Source organism: Cryptomeria japonica, chromosome 5 (assembly GCF_030272615.1).
Source record: "Cryptomeria japonica chromosome 5, Sugi_1.0, whole genome shotgun sequence".
Classification (NCBI taxonomy): domain Eukaryota; kingdom Viridiplantae; phylum Streptophyta; class Pinopsida; order Cupressales; family Cupressaceae; genus Cryptomeria; species Cryptomeria japonica.
The window spans coordinates 28,313,995-28,338,295 of NC_081409.1; the positions used below are offsets into that span (position 1 = coordinate 28,313,995).

At 37.8% G+C, this 24,301-nt stretch overlaps 1 protein-coding gene across 1 annotated transcript in view; it reads right to left on the reverse strand.

Annotated features, from left to right (window-relative positions):
- Nucleotides 1-22,486, reverse strand: part of LOC131033660 (uncharacterized) — a 122,118-nt gene extending 99,632 nt beyond the window's left edge. The window contains exons 1-3 of the mRNA XM_059221044.1: nucleotides 22,273-22,486; nucleotides 21,060-21,260; nucleotides 20,913-20,955 (exon numbers count right to left, since the gene is read on the reverse strand). Coding sequence (XP_059077027.1) covers nucleotides 20,913-20,955; nucleotides 21,060-21,227 — 211 coding nt within the window. The 5' untranslated portion in view covers nucleotides 21,228-21,260; nucleotides 22,273-22,486. The remainder of the gene's footprint in view (nucleotides 1-20,912; nucleotides 20,956-21,059; nucleotides 21,261-22,272) is intronic.
- Between the last annotated feature and the right edge of the window lie 1,815 nt (nucleotides 22,487-24,301).

Consider the following 24,301-nt stretch of genomic DNA (forward strand, 5'->3'; position numbering starts at 1 on the left):
GTATGGTCAAGGCACAACTTATCACCATACGGCCAGCACTGTTGTACGCTCAGTTCGTACTACCATCCCCACCATACGGTTAAAACACAACATATCACAATACAGCCAACACTCACTGTATGGTCAAAGTCATTGATCTGTCATCGCACACCAATTGCTGGAGGGAGTATACCATACGGTCACCACCGTACGTTCTAAGGAAGTCGTACGAATTACACCGTACGTGGAGCAATAGTGTTTAAAGGAGACCGTACTGCGTACGGAACATTACACATTCAAACTCCAAACATCCAAGCTTCAAGGCAAACTAGTTCTACATCACAAGGATCCAAAGTTCAATTGCAAGTGAGAAGAAGAATTTACAACATCTTGAATTTCCTCCGTGTTGACGTGTCTAAAGTCGCATTGCTGCAAACTCCATACGGTCAACGCAGAATAGAATAAACCTGTTGAGTATCCTATCCTCTCTTGAGATAAGGAAATCCCTAGTGCTATTTTCTACGTTTGATCAAAGGGGATAACCTCAAGGTTTCGTTTGTCAAGTCTTGACTGCGGGATTGCTCAGTGGTTTGATGTGTTTTTGCTGGAAACACAAGGGGGACTTACAGTGAAATAGGCAATTGTTGGATGAGTTCCCCGAAACTTTAATGGTCTTGCTTATCAAATGGTTTAAGTTGGGTCGATACTGTTTTCAGCAGGACTGCAGATTCTCTAGGTAAAAAAAAGGAGAAAAGGAGGGATAGAGAGAGAGAGAAAGAGAGAGCTACAGAAAATATAAATTTTAACTAAGATAGCAGATTTAGTAAACAGACAGACACCTCCAAATAACTAAATTAAGCATTACCAGCCATTTAAGCACAATACTTGCATCAATCTAATGCGATCTTCAAGGGAAAATTGAATTTTCATGCTATTAAATACAACATCAGAACTTTGACATTCATTCAGTGAGCATTCAATAACCAAACTAAGTATATGAGAGGTTCAGATTAACCATACAGAAGGAAAGACAATCAGCCATTCTCTAATGGTATGAACAGCGAGGATTCTATCGGATGTTTACTTTGAAATTGCTATATAAAGGAAAGAAACATAACTGAAAATTCTAAATTAATGAAGAAGGAGACCATGCACTCACAGGGAAACTTGAAACAGTCTTAACTTTGCATTAAATCCTGTAAATTTCGCCAGAGCTTCAGCAACAATCCAAAAACTTCTTACAAAATGAGGGAAAACCAGTCCCTTAAATAGGCTTCAAAAATGGATGAATGGCCAAGATCTAATCTAAACTAAAGGCCCAAATTCATCCATAAAACATGGCTGCCCATATCCATAAATGGGAGGCAAATATCAGCAACTACCCCAAAGGGAGTAATAACTACCCCAAAAGGTAATTAGAACTTATCCAAAAATAATCCAAAAAGGTGCATACACAAAGTTTTACATTTAGTTGACTTGGAAGTCAAACATGACCCTTTGGCCAAAAAGTGCACTTTTCAAAATCAAAAGGAAAAAAGCACTTTAAGAGAGCACTTTTTCCTTTTCAGCTTCACACCCCTTTTCCAGGAATTCATCCTCGCTGTGCAAATATTCTTGCCAAAGGTCCCGACCTGCTGTACGTTCCTCACGAACATATTCCTGGAACCTGAGGCACAATTGGAATAGCAAACTGAATGGAGGCATAGGAAGATGGCGAATTTTATACTGCATGCCTTCAAGGTATTGGTCTACGTGCTTCAAACCATCCTTCCAGCTGGAACGATTACGCTCGAAGCACAACATGTCTGACTAGAATTGACCAGCAAAACTTAGGTCCTTAGCGGAATAGGTGACCCTATCCGTCCCTAGTCTTTCCTCCCAGTCCGGCTGTATCACTTCATCAGACAGGGCATTTTGCCATCCCGAGACCATTGATCGGAGGATCATTTTGCCAAGTTCTTGCATGGTGTTCAGAATTGTCTCGCATGCATCTGTTCTTTATCAATGATTTCTCTTGTCTCATTCTTCATGGTGATAGTCCAGTACCATTCCTTAAGAGTGCTGATGTTATAAGGATCTAAGATGGTGGACAATGCAGGAATCTGTGTGTGGGTCCAAAAGAGAGCTCTCATGAGGGGAAGAGTAGTGGCAGCCACTTCATGCATTCTAAGGGATTCCCTCTTTACCTCTAATAGCCGAACCAGGGTGGCCTCTCGATGGTGAGCCATCTCTTTTACTTCTTCGAGGATTCGTTCTCCCCTCCCTTTGATGCCTTGTATCCATTCTCTGACGGCCCTCGCAGTATCCCGTACTCCTTCAAATTATGTTGTGGTCCTTTGTGCCAAGGCCGTCGGGGGAATGTGGGATTCGGAAGCATTGTGCAATGGTCTCAGGAGTTGATCGATGTATCCCTCAGCCTGCTCGGCACGAGCTCAATACATGTCCTTTTCAGCAGTTATCTCTTCAAGTTGCCTGAGCATGTTCTGTACCGAATCCTTGAATTCCTCCTTTTCCTGTTCCTTGGTGGCTCGTTCGATGGGGACAGTCGTGATGCTATAATCTGCCAGTGTGATCTGATCTGCTAGCTTGTCTACAGGCGGGGTGGCGATGTGAAGAGTGCGGTTCCTTTGCTCATCTTTGGTTATTCTGGAATATGCCTTGGGCTTTTTCTTCCCCTTGGCTTTAGCTTGATCTATACGTGAGAAGATGTCCTCCAAATCAATGGGTGGCTTTGTGGTGGCCTTGCGCTAGGCTCAAGCAATTAACCATTCCTGAGGTACAGTCTGGGCTGATGCTATGGTTAAATTTTCACTCTGTTCTTTGATGTTTTCAGCCGTCTCACCACAAATTTGTAGCTGCTCGATTACGACAGGAGTGGAGGAGGTGTCAAGCTCTTTGCTTGCAGCAGAGTTTTCTACTACCTCACTGAACAATTGTCTGGTGCCTTCGTGTGATGGTAGCTCTTCAGTCTTTTCGAGCTCGTGGGTCTCCTCTGTCTTTTGCTTTCCTTCAACGGTAGAGTCATCTTTGGCAGTGTTATGGAGCAGCAGTTCATGGCGACTCTATTGGGTGGGTTCGTGTACTTTGATCTCCTGAATGGATGGAATCTCTCCTTCCTCAATTTGGTTACCCGGCTCAGCTGATTCAATGACTCTTAGCTCGACGTCTAGCATGTCGAGTGCGGGAGGATCATCATCTCCAAATGCATCGATGTCACTCTGGGAAGGAGGAGCAGGTGTATAATCTAATTCTACTACATCGTCGAACGAACTGGGGTCCTTTGACGATGAAGTGACCTCTGGCCTCCTAATGGGAATCTTCTCCCTTCTTGCTCTCTTGGATGTCCGAGTTCCTCTGTTGGCTTTAGCCTTCTTCCTTTTCTCAGGCTTTTGAATTTCTTCCCTAGGTGCACTGGAAGTTCCCTCATCTTCGGAGGACTGAGAATCAAGGCTACCCATTAAGTGGTAAGTGAACTGGACTCCTTCATGAATTAGTCGCTCAATCTGCTGATACAACCATTGGTCTGTATATCTTGCTGGGGCTGCCATGACTGCCTCAAAATCAGTGATCGGGTCCTGCGACCAATCAATACCCGACAGAAGATGCCTTACTGCCTCAAATTCCTAGACCTGCAAGCAATTTCCTGGATCTGTGAGTTGATTTGGGACCCGGCGATATTCATAGAGTTGCATTTGTTGCACACTCAACCTAGAATATTCACACCTTCGGACCTCATAGTCATCAGAGCAGTTTTTCCAATAATCTTCAACTGACTCCTTTGCTCTATACCGCCTGCCATAGGCTCTCTTTGCCAGATTGTTGTGATCAAAGCATTTCCTTGGAAAATGCTCCTGTAGGCCATAGGAGGCCAGCTCTGCGAAGGATTCCTCTGCTTGGGTGGGGGTCTTTAGATGGACATCCTGGTTGCCTATAATCATGGGGAACGCGAATCCAGCCTACTTGTTGTCTCTGAGTAAGATGTCGGTCGGACGTGATTGCCTTGCGACCTCCATAAGAACTATCTTGTCGGTTGGGTACCGTGGAAGCCGGAGAGAAGCACCATCAAAGCTAGCTATCTGGATATAGGAGAACCTTGGGAACTGGATGAACCAGGCTCCGTGTCTCTGTACTAGAATAGTAGCTTGCTCTGAGAGCCTTATGTGTAATCCTCCCTGCATAAGCCTAACCAAGCGCATTGTGAAGGCATCATTGACGTGCTCATACTAGCCAACTGCATAAGTCGGGCTGTTCTTTTCTCTCTGAGCTATATCCTGATAGTGAAGTTGTGGGTAACAATCGTATACCTTTACCTGATCAGGTCCATTCCCAATTTCACCTTTCATTATTAAACCTGGCAGTGGCTAGTTCATAGCGAATATGTAGACCAAATAAGAGGTCATAGTGAAATACTTCTTTGTCTCGAGTTCGATTAGCTGGGTGTGGATGTTGTCGCTTATGATCTGGACCCAGTCAAACTCGGACTTCCCAACAAAGACTTGCTCTATGAAATAAAACATCCATTCTTCAAAGTAGTTGGATTTGGGAAGTCCCATAACCTTGCTGAGCAATGTGACCATGTCCCCATGCTCATTGTGAAAGTCACTTCTTGGGGTCTTTTTCCCAATTCTGACGCTTGGAGGTCTTCTTTCCTTGTACCACTCTTCATTGATTAGTGTTCTGCATCTGGCAGGATTCATATCATACGCCCCCTGCGCCTCATCTATAGTTGTGGCTATGGGATTGTTTGGGAAGGGAATGTCAAATGCGTCGCCAATGGCCTCAAGAGTGAAGTTAGCGAGGGTCATGTTCTCGAGGAGCAGAGCACCAATCTGGAACCTGGCTGGTAATGTCGGGCAGCCTCTACTACTAACTCAGAGTTTTGCACTGCTGGGGGAAATCCTGTTGCTTGGGCGATGCCACTTTCCATCATCTGCCTAGGCCTGCCATAGGCATTAGGGGAGAAGACTCGGCTCTTGAAATCTTGGATATTGATATGGCCTAGGTCAGTATCACTGACATTATCCCAGACACTCTGAACTTTTGACTCCCTCAATCCCCCTCTTTGATACTGGTACTTCATCCTTTCGACTTGACGGGTGATATCTGATTTGGATGCTCGCGATGTCTCGGCTGTAGCAAGCGTCTTTGACGATTCTACCGCTGATTTAGGCATTTATCCTGCACAGTCGGATGCGGGTTACGTGGCGATAAAAGGAAGCAAAGCGGGTTAGATAAAGAATATGCCAGCATTCAAGGATTAATTCAAAAATTGTATTGGAAACAACATGATATGGTTAGCTAAAAGCTTGATTGATATGAACATGAATAGTTATGAATCTTTTTATTGTGGATTTACACTAAAGCATTTTCAGGATCAATTTTCAAAATGGACAAAGCTTGAGAAATTTTCCTAAGTTTGAAAATGCAATTTGTGGGTTAAATCTTAGGAGTAAATTCCGATTTCGATTGCTTTGCATGACGCCTTATAAACGGAAAGATGCGATTCTCAAGATTTAAGCATTTTAATCAATTTTCTGCACACACATCTATCCAATTTACAAATACTTCAGACGATCAAGAGAGATAAAGCATACTTACCTGGCGAAAATGAATGGCGAGAATTTGCCAATTTGCAAATTGGGATGGGAGGCTTCTGCAATTTTCAATTTCAACGGTCAACTTTCTAATTCAAATTTTAGCGGCTGCGGTTTGAAAAGAATTTGCAATTTTGAATTTTAGACTTAGCGATTTACCTTGGGCGATTTGTGAGTTTAACCTGGGTAACCTAGTTGAAACGTGATTCTGAAGAGGGGTTGCGGATGGCAAACTTCGGTGAATCGGAGAGTTTTGAAGACCATATAAAACTTTAAACCTTCTTTCGCATTTACCCTAAATCGCGATTTTCGGCACTCTTAGGCGTTTTGCCAATTAAACACTTCGCACTTTCACCCTAAAATGCGATTTTCGGAGCTATGAGGGTTTTTTGAAAATTTTCGCGTGGTTTGACCCCCTTTGCCAACCTCGCAACCTCCAAAGAAATCGCAATTTTTGGGAGTTGGGTGCGGTTTGCAAAACTTCGGCGTTTTTGACAATTTTGCAAACATTTTACCTTTTCACGCTTTTTACCTTCACGCGATTTTCGGTTTTTTTGACTTCTGCGATTTTTTAGCTAAGTTCGGACCTTTTGACAATTTTGTCAACTTCGGTGACTTCTGGTGTTTTGCCAACTTCGCAATCTAAGTGCTTTTAGTGAATTTCGGACCTTTTCCAACTTTTTGTCAATTTTCGAACCTTTTCCAACATTTGCCAATTTTCGGACCTTTTTGGTCATTTGCAAACTTTCTTCTTTTTGGCGTTTCGGCCTTAAGGTCTGAATTTCGGCCCTTTTGGCCATTTTGGCAACTTCTCACATTTTCTGGCATTTTAGCCTGAAGGTCCGAAATTTCGCCCCTTTTGGGCATTTTGGCAACTTCTTAATTTTCTCTCAGCTAGCGAGAATCGCCATTCATACAAATCTCACAAACTTATAAAAACAAACATCATGTAACCCCTCTCATCCTTTTACGCGAAAACTGGCGACTTTGGGTCCTCATGCGACCTTCAGACGCGCTGCTCTTTACTTGGTAGAATTCGTCGGTCTCCATCATCCTACGCCTATTTGAGGTGTTTTACAAGCTTAAACAATTTCTTGGAATTCGCACCTGAGGGCTCGACTGAGCATACGGACACTAGTTCCTTCGCACAACATTATCATCTCATAGACTGATCACGGGCTCGCTCAAAAGGATGCGAGAGGCTCTGCGAGGAACTCAATAGGGCGAAGACGGAAAGGCCCAAAAAAAGGAAGGGGGACCCTGATGGCGACAAGGAGTGTGTGCAATGCACAACACTCCGGAAATCCAAATCAGAAGTCAAAAGGAAAAGACTCAAGGCAGTCGTCAACAAGAAAAGGAGACAGCCAAGAAGTTCTCCCAAATGATAAGAGGAGGATCGCGATCGAGAATTCCACATGTTGTAGCTCCCAAAGTAGACAAGACAAGGGATAAAATCACTCCAAAGTATGAGGTAACAGAGATTGATTAGGACCTACTTCAAGAGCCCAAACCATTAAAGATTTTGATTACTCTACTCAACCATTGAAAGATCAAATCAAGAAATTGGAGGGAAAAACAAGAAGTTGAAGATTGACCACAAAACCTGAGGTGGATATGTGCAACGCCTAATGAAGTCGGTTAGACAGGAAGATGAGACATTTGTTCCACCCACTACCCTTCCAAGGGAATTTGTTGAAAGCCTTGAAGAAATGGAGATAATTGCTCAGGGAACTAAAGACTGGTTGAAGAAAGTTCACAAAGAGGTGGATACATTCATTGAGGACTTAGTGCAAATGTATAACAGGATTTTGGCCATCCTCAGTTTAATCCAAAATATTGATCACGCTTGGGAAGACACTCATATCTACCAAGACAAGACTATCCCACGCCTAGGAGCATTGATGGAGATTCCTCGAGACACATTGATGGGTGATCAGGGAAAAGGAAGCATGTGACCCACTACCCTTCCAAGGAAATCTATTGAAAGCTTTGAAGAAATGAAGATAATTGTGTAGGGAACTAAAGACTAGTTGAAGAAAGTTCACAAAGAGGCAGATACATTCATTGAGGACTTAGTGCAAATGTATAATAGGATTTTGGCCATCCTCAATTTAATCCAGGATATTAATCAGGCTTGGGAAGACACTCATATCTACCAAGACAAAACTATCCCATGCCTAGGAGCATTGATGGAGATTCCTCAAGACACATTGATGGAAGGAGGGGTGATTAGGGAAAAGGAAGCACGTGACTTCTCCAAATGGTACTGCACAATGATATTAGGAAAGGAAGCCTTCGAGAAATCAAATGAAGAATCATCCCGGCTAAGGAGGATACTCAAAGAAATTCAGATGCAAATCCTCTCCTCAACGGAGGCATTGTTTGCACAAGAAATGGGAGATAAGGAGATGACCACAAATAATTTGAAGAGCAAGGTCAAGGAACACCTTTTCAAGGACATGAGTTCTTTCTAGGGGAGTCACCAAGATGACAATTCCATATGCATCAGTTTCATGAACAAGATTCACGTACTCAAGCCAGCATGGGAGAAGACTCTGAGTCGGTGTGAAAAGGATACAATAGTCATGGAGTACAAGCATGAGACTACTCCAAGTGTCTTTGTAGATGAACTCGAGATAGTGATGTCCAGGTTCATTGAATTTGCCAACAAAGAGAGAGATAAGGGATGCTTACTTCTAGATTAAGTCACTACGTTCGCTGAATTTTTGGCTTAGGGTTCGAAATTCGGCGAACTTCTAAAAAAGGAATGAAATTTGTAAAAATTCATAGAAAATTCGCAAGTAAACAAGTCGAAGTTTTTTCTATCGGCTGATAGCAAGGTCAATGTTGACTTCAATACGTATGATGCTTTGCTTGTGCCGCAAGGGTTGATTTGGGTGAACGGGTCCAATACGATGGAGATGTCACACATGCTACACACCTCCGCACGTGAAATTTAAGACGACAAATTATCTGGAATGTTAATTTCGCAACATCCATATTCACACTATGGTTGATCACTTTGAAGGTCGACGCTCTGCCTGTACCGTTCGTAGGGTTTGTTGGAGACGGGGATAAAATTTAACTAATATTAAACATCTAATATAAGTTGTTGCCCGATATAATATTGTTGCCCAATATAATATTGTTGCCCGAAATAATGTTGTCACCCGATACACTGTTAACTAATATATTAACATTTACTATATAAGTTGTGAGATTTAAAATTTAATATATTAAAAATTAAATATTTTAAAATATTTAATTCAAAATTTTAATTATTTATATATAAAATTTGACAAATTTAAATTAAAATATATAAATTAAATTAAACAGATTTAATAGTTTATTTTGATATTTTTTAGATAAATTATTTATATTTTTCTAAAAAAATAAATTTATACAAAGCAAATTTAATGACAATTTTTTTTTCAAATTTTTTCCTCTTGCCAAATTTCAACCGAATTTTATTGTTGGCGAATTCAAACTCGAACTCGAATGCGTTGACTTAGCTTCTAGATGATGAGTTGTTTGATGCTTAGTTGACATCTAGTTATTGGTACTTTACTCTAGTTCTTTTTGCATAAAAGGTGGTCATTTACTTTGAAACCCTGATTAGGATTCCATCTTGTAATATTGGCCCTTGATTGCAAATCAATCTTGGTCGTTCATTTGTGGAAGGATCTCTATAAAAGGCCCATGCCTTCTCATTTGTAAATCATTAGATAGATCATTAGAAATAGAGAACTCTTGCTCCTTAGAGCAGAAGTAGAGTAGAAGAAGGAGAAGACATTGTTATAAGACTTGGAGAAATGAAATTTGATTTCATTGAAGATATGGTAGATTCATGTTTATTTCAACTTGTTGCATAGTGTTCTTCCAATTTCTCAAATTGTTAGAAGTGCATTGATGTTAATGGAGAATGTGACAATGTTTGATGAATTTCAATGGTTCATACTTTTTGCACTTAGATGATTTCTATTTGCAGTGTAAAGTTAGCCTAAACCTTTTTTATATGGATGCTTAACTTCTATCATGGAATGTACATTGTTCATTTTGATGGTGTTCATTGTGATATGACAACTCTTTGCATAATCCCTGGAAGATTACACCAATTCTCGTGGAGTTATTACTGAGCATGGCAAAGCAGGACTTGGTTACTGGGAATTCGTCCATTGGAACATTATCCATTACCCTCATTATCCCTAGGAGTAGATTAGGACTTCTTAACCTTTTCCCTTTTGTCCTTTCTTTTTTCAGTTACAATTAAGTTTGTTTAAAGAAGAAGCATCACAATCCTGCAATATCCGATGATGAAGTTCCAACCATAGCATCAAGAGAAGTGAAGAACTACAAAAGTGTAAGTCCCCCTTCGGTTACTAGCACACATCATACCACATGAGCTAGATCCATCATAAAGTCACAAGTTCGCGTAGGAATCTTGGAATCACTTTTATGAACTTTTGTAATCTTAGCATAAAAGGCGATTTTGCTCAAGAGAGGATAAAGTGTCTTTGGCATTTTTATTATGTGTTGGCGTGGTCATAAAACACCCATCAACAATACCAAACATAGAATTTAAACTTGTGAGAAACTCACAAAACCTGTGACCTATTACTACATCCAACAACTTGCCCACTTACTAACAGGTGAATCTCCATGAGTTACAAGCTCAAACACGCTATAATTACTCGAGCATACTCAAAAAGTCCAAGTTTTCAACTTGGCTTCATGGTCTACAACATGAACTGCATGTAGAACACATCTAAAACACCCTTTTTTCCTCTTTTAAGCCCTCCACACCCTCAATTCTCATTCACAAAATTCGTTTGCCTTTGAGCTCTTCTTATTTTGATTTTAGGAGATTGTGAAAGTGAGATTTCAAATATTTTAGATCTTCCAAATAAGTTTTTTATAAGAAAATTTTTTCCAAGTTTTTGTTAAAAATTGATAATATTACATCTTTGAAATAATATTAAACAATAATAATCTATGATCATTCTTGCTTAATTAGTTTTGTCAATTGTATGATCAATAGCATGGTAACAAATGATCTCCTTGTATATATGCATCTTTGCTTAGTAAACCAAATGCTCATTGACTTCCGTGAATTTATTATGGTATTAAAGCACTCTTAGTTTCTGCCCTGTGAAGTCTCAAACACTTGAAATTAGCCGAGAGGAGAGGCAGTAATACAAAGAAGACCAAGTGTGGGAAACCTAAAACAATAATCCTTTCAAACACTACAACTCCATGTCTTGTTGTTTGTATATAAAATGCAAAAGAACAGTGTAAGCAACATCTAATTCATGTGTTGGCGAAGAGAATATGCTTGTGCTAGACAAAAGTTGCAAGGTAACAAGTATTAAGCTAATTCCTCGTCTTTGCAGTAAGTCAAGGATCATGTTTCTAATTTTCATCAGCGTTCATCTTTGTTGTTTTTATAGTCTTTAGCTTGTGTCTTTGCAAGGCTGGTCAAAAGAGTTTTTAAGAAGAAATCGAACAAAGATTATGAAGTCAAAAGAAAATTGATCCAATATATTTTACAAGTCATGGATACAAGCACCCCATGAGCATGAATTACTAGCATATTTCATTTCATGATTTTTTTATGAAAATCCCAGCCATACAAAAGTGCACGTGAGTAAAATTCCAAGGGAAATAAGTTTCATTTTCAAAAAATAATTGAGAATTTGAAAGCATGGAGCCTAGCACATGAAATATAATGTAATGACCCCGATATAGTTAAATAGTTCAATTTAAATAAATTATTGTACGGCCCCATACTTAATAATATCTTTCGGGCCCTTTTTATTAATTAGTTAGTTATAAACTTTTTGGTGTTGGCCCATTTGTAACCCTTCGGGAAACCTTCTAAAGCCCATTTATAAGGCCGAGTTTGGCATAGTTGTAGGTATGGTGAAATTTATATTTTCTTTGTATCTGCGAATTCCAGTTGGAGTTTGGCATTGTTGCAATTTCGGAGGTGCAAAATCCTCCCTATTCTATAATCGCAGTTTCGGTGGTTAGCAGCCACCCTAGTTTGTCATTGGAGATATCATTTTTTATATTTCACTTTGTACTTCATTGTTGGATCTACCTCTACCGTGTGGAAATATAATTACAAATATCTAGTTCTTGGCCATTCAATGTTGTTGGCGTATACTCTGTGTTGATAATTCATTCCCATATCTACAATAATCTTATCGACAGAGGAATTATCTACAATTGGATCCTTCAGTGGAAGTAACATTGTCGTACGGAGTGTTTGGAAGTGTGCAGCCTACTTTTCCGTACGAGTGGAACTTTACGTCCGAAGCTGAAGGGTGCCGAGTGCTATTGATTGAGGGTCGAAGGTGTTGAAGGTACTTTGCCCTCAAGTGCTTCCCTCGGGTATTTGCCCTCGAGTACTTCCCTCGAGTACTTTGCCCTCGGGTACTTCCCTCTGTAATTGCCCTCGAGTACTTCCCTCGGGTACTTTGCCCTCGAGTATACTTCCCTCGAGTACTTTGCCCTCGGGTATTGTGTCGTAAGAGAGTGTCGATGCATCAAAACGGTACGTGATGTGCAGTGGAAATTTGGGTACCGTACGGTTGGGTACACTACATATAATTTTCTCACCAAATTGCAGCCCAACAAAGATATGCGTGGGAAATGCAAAGCATAAAACAATATTTGTTTATGAAAAATTTCCAAGTATATAGAAACGCACATTGGAATGAAGAATTCTTATGATTAAAATTGTGTCCATTATCAAGCATGCATGGAATGAACAGGCACACACTTGGAGGAAAGGTTTTCATCATTGAAAATTGTCGTATGGTCTTTGGCATAACATAGCTTGCTAGCCATTCTTATCAGTGTTTTTTGTGTCCAAAAGATTTATGGTGTCTATTTTTCACCTAACATGTTTGCCTGCAACTGACATGTTGGTGGGGAATCTACAACTTAACCTCACAGTTTTATGCAAGATCGATATGAGTCTCTTTCCTAGGGGCAAGTCCGCACAGATAGACTGCTCTACATCCTCTTTGCAACCTAGGTCAAACTCTTTCAACCTTCCTTTACTACTTTAGCTCACACATCTATCAAATCATAAATGCTCGCAAAAGTGGGCACAAAATATAATGTTGTAAATTGTATAACCTGCAATTTCACATCACATAAACCTCCCCTTTAGATCAATAAAAGACATTTGTGCAACTAAACCATAATTTAACTAAACATGCTTATGTCTAATAAAGTAAGACCAATTCTAGACCCCTAAGTCCAATTTCCCCAAACAAATGCACACTATGTAGATGTCCATGCAACATGCCAACGTCCTATAGAAATCCAAAACTAGACTAACCGTTGGAGCATTAGACCTCCTGTGTTTCAGCGGTGCAACGCCTCTATCAGCTTGCCCAAGAGTTGCAGATGAATCTAGACTTTGCTATATTCACATTCAAACTTCCATTTTGTCTCTCTGATTCGTTCATTCCCTCTCTCCAACATTTTTCTCTTGCATTCTTTCTTGTCTCTCACGCTCAACAAAATACCATCCTTTTGAAGCTCTTCCATCATATTGGCAATAGCACTAAAGCTTCAAAGATTACTCTTCCTCTCTCATGGTGTTCGTGTGAAGACAACTCTGCCCTTGGACAATTTGTCTTCCTTTGCTGGGAGATTGGTAAATTGTACCTTTGAAGCACTCTTTGAGCTTGTTGCATTGTCTTTTCATTTTAAGCATATTGCTCTTTTTTGTCTTCTTTCATATTACTTTTATCAATATCAGTCTTGGTTGTCCATGGAGGTGGGAACACCAAAGCAGGGATTTTACTTAGGCAAGCCCCTAAACAGCCACCCCCAACCTCTCTCTTTGGTCTTTTGTGTGCAAGTTTATGTGGAAGCTCGCCCTGTGGAAGCTCTTGCAACTTTTCAATCTTTTGGGTGATCTCTCTCCTTTCCTTTTATCTTTCCATTTAGTTATTTTATGTTGCTTTTCTATGATAGTCCCATTTTCTGCACTTTCTATTTTTGAAGTCATTACGATTTTATTTTGTCTCATGCTCACAACATAAACAAAAAACTCATAAAACCTCATTAGTTAATTCATTGTAATGTCCCTTTTAGTAATGCTTAGAATTTGTCTTCAAAAAGATAACTATAGCTTGCAACCAATACTATGAAGTCAACTTCAATTTGCTTAAGTAAGCATTCTACCTTAGTAATGTTTTTGATGCTTGATTACATATGTATATTTCAATAGAAGTAATGAAATTAGTAATGGGACCACATTCTGATCTGAATTACTGTCAATGGAAATCTGATATAATGATTATCTTTAATATGAACCAAATACAAGCAATTGCTGTTTCTATATGATCATGCGATGAAGATATGAGGGCTATCCCTCACTCGAATAGTTGTGCCCGATAGACCTTTTTACCCCTGCTATAGTGTGGTGCTGTGTCTGATTATTACTTCCTAATTGTGCGCACTTCACCTTGTTGTGGGGTGGATGATACCCCCTCCTCTTACTCGGCTGACCAAAGGGCTCCCTGAGTGCTGTGAATATGAAACCAGATTAATAACTTCCGGGTCTTGAAGAGACTTATGATCCTCTATTAATATCTCTTCAGGCGGTCATAATTGAAGAGTTGTATTCCAAAAGACATGTCTCATATCTATCTATCATTGCCTCCTTTGCTTAATACTAATCGCGCCATTTCATGACAAGTATTGCTATCGATTTAGACTTCACTATTCGCTGCCATTATAATCCATATGTGATCCCTATATACCAACACATCCCTTAGCCTTCAATCGGTAAGTGGTAACTTTCCCTTAATCACTGATTAAGTCTATATTAGAATCACTGTCATTACCCAACTTGATTCTGCATAATATCGATTAGTCTTTCTTTCTACTTTATCGATTAAATATGCCTGTTTATACTTGACGATACCATTAAGTAATGTTGATCATTATCACTCTACAATTCTTTAATCATTGCTTGACTAATCACTTGATTAGTTTCTCCTCCTTAAATCAATCTATTGATCTTCATTCTTAATCGATGCTTGTTAGAATGCCATAGTCTATCGTCTCTATCCATCCTTGATATAATCACTGTTCCTTATCAACCATCAATGCCTTTGTAAGCTTCCTTAATATGCTAAATCGGTACTTGCCTCAATTGATCTATAGGATCGCCAATTCGGATATGGTTGATATAATGATCGTCAAAATTGTATGGTCTCTTTTCGAATCTTATTTACAAATTTGTCTCCATGGGAGACTTCTCAAAATTGAATGATCCTAGTGGGTAATGCTAATGGGAACTAATCTTAGTTCGAGAATGGGACATTACATTCATAATTTTATAGATAAACTAGACGATTGTTATTATCTCTGGTTTATCTCTAATTTTTTACTTCTTTTTTTGTACAAATGAACCCAACCCAAAAAAAAACTTTGCCAAATCCACAAACCCAAACCAAGATCCATACTAGAGCTAACAACTTAATACATTTAAAGAAAGTAAACTAATGAATGCACTCTAAAAGTTCACCTTGCTAGAGGTTGAGTGTCTAAAGGCCTTCCATGCCTAGCCACAAATATTACATAAATAATCATTAATTGTGAATCATGCATGGTGCATGAACCATGTCATTGATTGGTGCATTAGTCTTCCCCAACCAATGCATTCTCTTATGCTCATTTGTTTAGAAAGGTAAGTCCTTGACTTCCTCAATCGACTACAAAGAAGAGGCCACCTATATGGCATTCAAGGCACTCTTGCTATCAACCCAATTAAGGAAGATTGAGATAACATTTACCTACTCTTACCATCAATTGGCTGAAGTCACTTGAGTGCTAAAAAGCCATAACATTAGTCTAGTGCCTTGTCACATTTATGGTCCTCAAATGATTTAAGGACCTTTAGGAATTTAATAAGAGGACTCTCACCTCAAGCTATTAGATGAGTGCTCTCCCTTCTTTGTAGGGGAAGGGGTTTGCTATGCTCACTATTCTCCCCATTCAAGTTTCCTTAAAGAGAACCTTCTCTCTTTCAAGGAGAGAAAAAAATATACCATCCAAAACTACAACTTACGTTGGCATCCTAATAGCACAATCCAAAGCCAAGTTACATATGAATGCACTAATTTTAGAAAAAAGATAGCTAATCCTTCCTACGTGTCATTATTAGAATAGTTAATTCTTTTAGTCAATTACCTTTTTAGTTGTTCTATTAATGGTCATTTAGTTCGTCATCTTAGTTGTCAACTTTTTTAGCTTTTTAGTTTGTTTAGTCTTTTAAGTGCAACTATTGTTTCTTTTATAAGAACGCATAGTTTGCTTTTTAGTGTTTACCTTTTTAGCTTTATTTAGCGTTTTAAGCGTTTTAGCTTCTTGTTGAAGCTTTAGTTTAATAGTTCTTTTTTTTAGAACATCGTCTTGTAATTCCTTTATATACGGTTGTATATCCGTAATTAATTCATCCGATTATTCAAGATCATTCAATTATTTTTCATGGCATCAGAGCAAGTTGATGGGATTCTTTAGGATTTGGTGGAGGTGCTACCTGGAAATAATTTCCAAAGTTTTTTAATCAATTGTTTAAATGAAAAAAATTGTTGGAATTTTTCGAGGGTTTTTTAACCTTTGAAAATTCATGGGCAGACTTGCCAGGGTTTTTGATCATGAAAGTTTTTCTTTATTCTTGTTCATGGTATCAGAGCCGGAGCCGGAGCCGGTCTAGGTGCTCAGGATTTTGGGAGGGTTCAATAATTTGCTTTCACGTGTGAACTTTCACAAAAAAAATTAGGGCAGCGGATTGAGATTTTTTCGGGCCTGGTGAAAGAGGTTCGTGGTCAAGAAGGTTTTTTTTGCAGGTCGCAATTTTTATTCTGGATGCATTTTTCTAGCATACCCTATCTGTTGTTGATTCTTTTGGGCCTTTCAGAGTCATGTTTTTCGCGGCTGCGTTTTGCAGATCTCTGCACGCAATTTCTATTTGGTTCCCATGAAAGTTTTCGCTGCAATTTTATCTGATTGTTTGATTTTTGGCCAACGCCATTTCAGTGTCTGTTTTTTGGGGGGACAATTTTTTCAGTATGAAAAATCATGGTTTTTCTTTGGGTCACTTATTCAGTGATTTGCTTCACTCCTGCAATTTTTTGCCCTTTTTTTATTACTAGACGGTGATTTTTCCAGCAACGGCAAAGTCCTTACATGGGTTCTTTTTCGTGTTTAACAACAAAGTTAAAAATCGTGAGTTTGTGTGACGACACGCCTATTTCCACAATTTTCATGTTTGTTTGCTTGCATCGGGTTTGCTTGCAGATATTTGCATTTCGAGATTTTTGTATATTCAAATTTTTGGTAGCTGATTTCAACCCGCATTTTTGTGGGCGGATTTTGTGGATTTCTCCACTGCATTTTGCCATGATGTGTGTCTTCTCAATGTCACCTTTGACCTTTGTTTATGGTCGCAACTTGGTCTTCTGTTCGTGACAGATCTTCTCTGTGCATGCGGCTTCCAGTTCTTCGGCTAGGATTTCTCATGGAAGGTTTTAATAATTTTTGGCCACATAAAAAAAAATTAATTTTAGGTTTTTAATAATTTTTTTCCTTGAAAAAAATAATTCTAGGTTTTTTGATTTTTAGCCATAAAAAATCATGGGAGGGTTTTAATAATTTTTTCCTCAAAAATTATTTTTGGGGTTTATATTTTTTTCCCTTAAAAAATATTCAAGGTTTTCATGATTGTTTTCCTCAAAAATTGTTTGCAATTTTCACGATTTTTTCCTTTAAAATTGTCTAAGGGTTTTCACGATTTTTTCCTAAAAAATTGTCCATAGATTTTCACGATTTTTTTCTCAAAAATTGTTTGTATGTTTTCACAATTTTTTCCTAAAAAATTGTCCAAGGGTTTTCACGATTTTTTCTTGAAAAATTGTTTGAGGGTTTTCTTGATTTTTTCCTGAAAAATCATCCATTGGTTTTTTTCGATTTTGTCCTCAAAAATCATCTGTAATTCATGAAGTTCATGTGAGATTTTCGTTATCTAGATTTATGAGGGGTATTCCTATCTTTGGGTTTTTACTGGTTTTTTTCGGAAAAAAATGATGATTTGTGAAATCAAATTTTCAGGGTTTGATGGTTTTTTCCTCAAAAATCATACTTTGTTACAATCAATTTTGGGTCGCACTTGAAGTCGTTGGGGCGAACATCTGCAACTGTGGTATCTTGCAATCTGTTTTGGAGTTGCTGGAGCAAACAGTGCTCAGTACCTTCTACAAAAGTTTTTGCAAATTTTGAAGTTTTTGCTAAAATCATGTTTGTTGCTCTTTGGAGGGTTTGTCAATTTTTCCTCAAAATCATGGTTTCAGGCTTCTATAATTCGCGTGTGAGGGTTACATCAGTCAGACAAAATCAGCTATTCTTGGTCATTAACACTTTGCAGATCCTAGGAGGGTCTCTACAGCAACAAAGTGTTCTTGCATTTGTGATCAAAAGACCTACAGTGTCTTCTGTCGGGTACTTAGTTGATACAATGACCATTAAGGGAGGGTATTAGAATGGTTAATTCTTTTAGTCAGTTACATTTTTAGTTGTTCAATTAATGGTCATTTAGTTCATCATCTTAGTTGTCGACTTATTTAGCTTTTTAGTTCGTTTAGTCTTTTAAGTGTACCTATTGCTTCTTTTATAAGAACGCATAGTTTGCTTTTTCGTGTGTAGCTTTTTAGCTTAATTTTGCATTTTAAACATTTTAGCTCCATGTTGAAGCTTTAGTTTAACGGTTCGATCTTTTTAGAACACCGTCTTGTAATTCCTTTATATACGGTTCTATATTCATAATTAATTCATCTGATTATTCAAGATCATTCAATTATTTTTCAGTCATAACAATTGAAAAAGCCCTCATTTCGAACTTCTTAGCTTCAATTGATATCTTGTATGGGTTTTGATCTGAAATATAACGGTGAGATTATTTAATTGGAAAAAAAACTTGCTGAAGACATCCTCGACCTAGCTCTAACTATTACTCTTACTTTGACGTTTGATCAGATGGCTAAAGAGAAAATGGAGTATCAGTCAATAACTTCTGTGATAGCCTTCCTGAAATTTTAATATAAATAACCTAAGTTCCCATGTTTGAGCATGTATTGTAACTCCAAAATCAGAAGAACCTCAAAAAGGATAGAATATCATCATGAAATTCTAGATTATAATACCATTCTCTAAATCCAGTTGACTGAAAGTAAAATATAGAGCATTGGTTTGTAAACATCTTTGTTTTCAAGCGTTCAGACAGGAATTTCAAAACAGATATATGGAGAGACCTCAAGGGAAGCATAAAAGATGCCTAAATGTTTGCACTCTACTTACAAGCAAGGAAAGCCATCTCAGAAGAAATATAAGCAGTGAACAATATTTGATAGGCTAAGGTTTTTGTTAAAGCATGATAAGATGCAGAAGGAACTGACTGCTAAGATTGAAGAGAATGCAGAAAACCTCAGCCAAAAACATTCAAGTAACTTAATGTTTGAATCCTATGTCAAAGAGTGTTTTGCTTTTAATTCTAGTACATTAAATGCTGATTTATATATTATGCCTCTATTTTTAAATGTTTGTTAGTCACCCCCAACCTCTTGGTATAATAATACGGTATGTATTTTGAATCATGATCATGGGGTCTATCCATTGTCTGTGTTATATTGCAGTATTCAGCTTTTGGGATAAAATTAACCGTGGAAATTATGCTTCCCGGCTAGGCTGTCACAGACACAAATATTAATCAGAATTTTGGCCATGGGCTTGTTAACAGAAGTACACCAAGCTCTACTATAATGTTCCATTATTTTACCCCTATATAGCTCAACCTAGATCATAAAGTATAACAGGCTTGGTAGCATGATAGCTTTAGTTGCTTCTCATTCAAGCAGCGCATTTACTTTAGCTAAAAAGAAACTTAGATTTACTTATGGACGAATCATTAGCTAAGACTGTAAATAAAATCCTAATCTAAAATTTGAATTCAGCTCTAGTGTCAAATGCTTTCTAAACAATACTTTCAAATTGCAACTTTAAGGATGAGTCTCTTACTGAAGAGACTGAAAGTTGAGTAACATCAAAGTCCTACACAAGTGTGAACAAACACATATCTGATCAAGATATACTACTAATATTGCTCCACTGTTGAAGAGGTGGCAGAGGTGGCAAGTGATCAAATACTCCTAATATTGATCCACAGTTGAAAAAACAGAGGTGGCTAGTGACCATACACTCCTAATATTGCTCCACGGTTGAATAAACAGCGAGGACAATCAATACTGAAGCACGATCGCAAAAGTGATGTCATTCCATTTGGAATTTAAAGTATCCTTTCAAACAAAAACCAGTGTGGAGGCTAGTGCTTCACCTAGACTTGGCAACCAAACAAACCCACAAAGATGACAGATAATATAATTTATCCATAGAAGGATCAGTTGGTCATTTGTTCTTTTACATACTTGTGAGGATACTTCTGGGCATGGTTCCAAGCTAAATTTAATTATATGTTAATTATCCCCCACACTTTGCAAAGTCTCCATTTAAAAGACACTTGGATGATCAAAGATAATTGCAAAACTTAACAGCATCAAACACAGCTGCAAGCCATCAAATTCCTATTAGAAACAAGGTGCAATTCTCTTGTCATAGAACAATTTCCTGCTCCTGCTCAGCTGAAGGATACATTTGTTAGAGCTAAGCTTATTTTCATAAAATACATCAAGTCTTTTCCTCCTGAGGCATCAGCATAAATGTTAAGACTTTCTAGCTTTCTAGAGCAAAACTACTTTGTACTTCTGCAGTTCTGCTGATAGAATACTTGTTCCTCAATACAATATAAGAAAGATTTATTGAAATGAATTTTAAAATCAGCTCTGCTTAATTCCTCTGTCCACTTCAGACAGGTGAATACTTTTAAATGGAATGTCGCTATGTATATCAAAGTCAAATCAAAGGTTTCTAGAAGGATTTAGATTAATTTCCCCTCAAGTGAAATGATGGGGAGGTTAACTATTTGAGCCCTTCAAATGACAGGGATTTCCATTAACTTTTGATGCTTGGCCAACGTAACTCTTGTGACTTTCTATGCAATATAACATGCATTTATTTCCAAAAAAGGTAAATGGAAAAAAATGATAAAAGAGAAAAAAACCTTGCTCGACTAGATATTCAGAAAGATTTCCTTGGCATACAAAATCTTGTTACTAGTATAATAAAGGATAATTTTGTGACCAGTATTAAGATATTTAGCAGAGACAAACTTAAATGGTAACAAAGTCAATGCTATATTACCAACTAAGTTGCAGCCCTTTGCACTTAAATTTGCATGCTTCTCCTGTAAAGCAAAGAACAATAATGTCAACATCTTGTACTGGCAAACATAACAAAAAAACATCACTTAATTTTAGCCCATGAGAATATTTGAACTAAATTGCATACATGGTCTGAGGAAGAGATGATGTGGTATTGATTTGGAGAGTTAGCAGAAGGATCAGAACAAAAACAAATGTCGGCTCCATTGTATCTGAGTGCATCATGGAGAGCATCAAAGCTTTCAGGTGCAACAAGGCTTCTCGACAGATATACAGTAACACCTTTAAATGCCATTTTCTTAGAAATCAAATGCAATGCTATCTCAACCTAAACACATAGTCAAAAATTATTATTGTAACTTGTAAATGCCACAAATTCAGAAGAGAAACCAAAAAACTATCCATTCAATGGATCGTGTACATCATTATAACTGCTAAAAAACTCAGAAGAAAGATCAAAAGGGCATCCATATATATTTCACTGGATTATATGTATTATTGCAAAAGAATAAAATAGGTATCAGTGCACACAGCATTTGATTACGTGTATTACCACAACTTCTGCAAATTCAGTATGGAAATCAAACGGCTACTGCTACGAATATATTTGATAAAATATTTTATTATAAATGCTGCAAATTATTTTTTTTTAAATCAGTGTATATGTTTGCATATTAGATTCGATTAGATTCGTTTTATACTCTGCAAAGAAATCAGTCGAGATCAAATGGGTATCAATGTATAATTCATTAGATCACGTATATTATACAGATGCAGAAAATTCAGTAGGCAAATCAAATGGTTGCCAGTGCACATTACGTTGAATTGGATGTATTCTTACAACTGTTGCTAATTCAGAAAGGAAATCAACTGAATTTCAGTTCACATTTCATTAGACATATATTAGTGCAACAGTTAAAAACTCCGCTGAAAATGCAAATGAACATCAGTGCTTCTTCGACGAGATTACATACATTCGAATAAATACAGCAAATCCAATAAAGAAATTAAAAGGGTGCCGGTGTACATTACATTGGACTAGCTGTATTATAATAACTACAGCAAACATGGTACAGAAATAAAAAGGGTATGTGTACACATCCATTATATTACACATATAATGATAAATGCCACAAATTCAGTTGAAAAAACAAATGGATATCAGTTTACATTACATTGGACTAGAAGTGTTACTATCAGAAATTAAATTACAGATATTATAAAAATTGATGTAAATACAACACAAAACGCAAACGATCATCACAGTACAATATATACATTACTTATATTAGTATAACTGCTGCAAATTCAATAGAGAAATCAGTTGGGCATGGGTTTACATCAGATTAGAAATCCTACTGTAACTGTAGCGAACTCGGTATAGAAATCAAATGAGTATGACAGCGCATTGCATTGGATTTATCGCATCAATATATCCTATTCGAACTTCAGGAGAAACCAAATAAATGTCAAGTGTATAGTGTGCCCGAAATCCTCGATGCCCTCCTCCTCTCCCGCGCTGAGAGGGTAATAAACAAAGAGGGAAACGTTAATTTAAAAATGTATAAATAGATGAGATCGAGCTTTAATCTCAAAACCTAGAAATTTAAAATAAATGGGGTAGTGAAATCGGTTTCATGTGGGTGTAACGGTGAAAAATGATGTCTTTCAATTTTTTTCCTAGGTATTTTTAAGTTGATGTTAATATATTTGATTTCAATATAATGGTTAGTGTGTAAAATATTTTATTGGTAAATGTTTTGATATTAAAAAGCAATAAAATAAAGGTGTTGTTCCTACAAAGTCTAACAGGCGTAAAGTTAAGAGTAAGAGCAGTGGCTATAAATCGATAACACATTAACAGCTAACTAATATCAAAAACTAATCATTAGCGGCATATAAAAAGAAATAATATATGTGAAACCCTTGTCTAGGGAGCTATCTATCCTACTTAAAGTCTTAATAAAAGACGACTTACGGCCATAAACATAAGCAATATCTATATAAGTAAAAGTCTCAATAGAGGGTCGTTTACAATCAAAAACAGCATTAGCAGCATTGATAGCAAAAATTAAGGTAAAATAATCCCTATCTACCATCCCTAAATTTGCAACCAACCTGGTGAAGGACATTGGACTAGTCTTTAGTAAGGAACTTAAACAGATCCTTGTAATTTCCTTCCTCTTCCTCGTCAACTCCCAGGATCTTCTTTTGCATCAAACACAAGGAGGTGGTGGAACTATACATAACCCTCAAGATGAATTGGGAGACACTCCCAAGTTTCCTCTCGAGTTCTGAGACCCTAGCTTTAACCTTCTCTAACTCATTAATATTTGTTTTACATCTAGAACAGGTTTCTTCTAGTTGGGAGTTACAGGGCCCTTTTGTTTTAGGTTTGTTCGTCTCCATTTCATTAGGCATCATATCCTCAGTGAGGTCAATTGGGCTCTCCAAAATATGGGTGGAGTTGTCATCATTCCCATAGGTTTCCCTCTCCTCTTCTTTGTCCCCCCTTTGTTAGTTTATCAATTCTTCCTTTCCTTCTCATCTTTACTACCCAATTTTGTCTCATCCTCAATATCATAGTCCATAAGGTTTTTCATTTTTCCTTTCTCGATAAAGCAAGTGGCCAACCTAAAAGACCTTCTAGGGGTATTTTTATTCTTGCTCAAATCTTCCCCCACTTCCTCCTCCTCCTCGCTAACTTCTTGAATAGTCCATTTGGGCTTTTTGGTAGGGGGTAGGTTTTTTCCCTTTTTTATTGTTGGTGTTAGAGAGCAGAGCTTTGCGTTTAGGGCCCCTTGAATCATTCTCAATCGCCGAGGGGGATTCAAGAGACCCAATTCAAGACACAATTTTGACAACACCTGAGAACCAGATACATTTTTTCATGCTTGGGCCTAGGGATATCAATAGAGTTGGTTGAGGGTAGAATAGTAAGGCAAGGGACTTCTTGCACAACAATTTGTCTAAGGGGCACAAAGCCAAGTGAAAATGGTAGAGGCAAAAAATCAAGCCTTGGTGGAGCGAGATAAGCCTCTTCCCCTAGCTTTTGGCACTCTCAACCACCTCATTCATGGAGCATTCCAATGAATTGAGAAGGAAAAAAGGGAATGAAATGAGGCTATGATTCCTAAAATGGTTAAACAATGGCAACTAGTAAAAATAAAATACTTTAAATCCTCCTTCTAGGGTAAAGTGTTTCATTAGTATAAGGCATACTTGGTTCCATGGGAACAGTAATTTCTCTCTATCAAAGCCACCATGCACCTTAACAGGACTCTCATTCCCCCTTAAAAATTGGTTGAGGCTATCATTGTCAAAGACTCGGCTTCTCTTTTTCCATTTTTCGGCTTGTAGATAGTAATC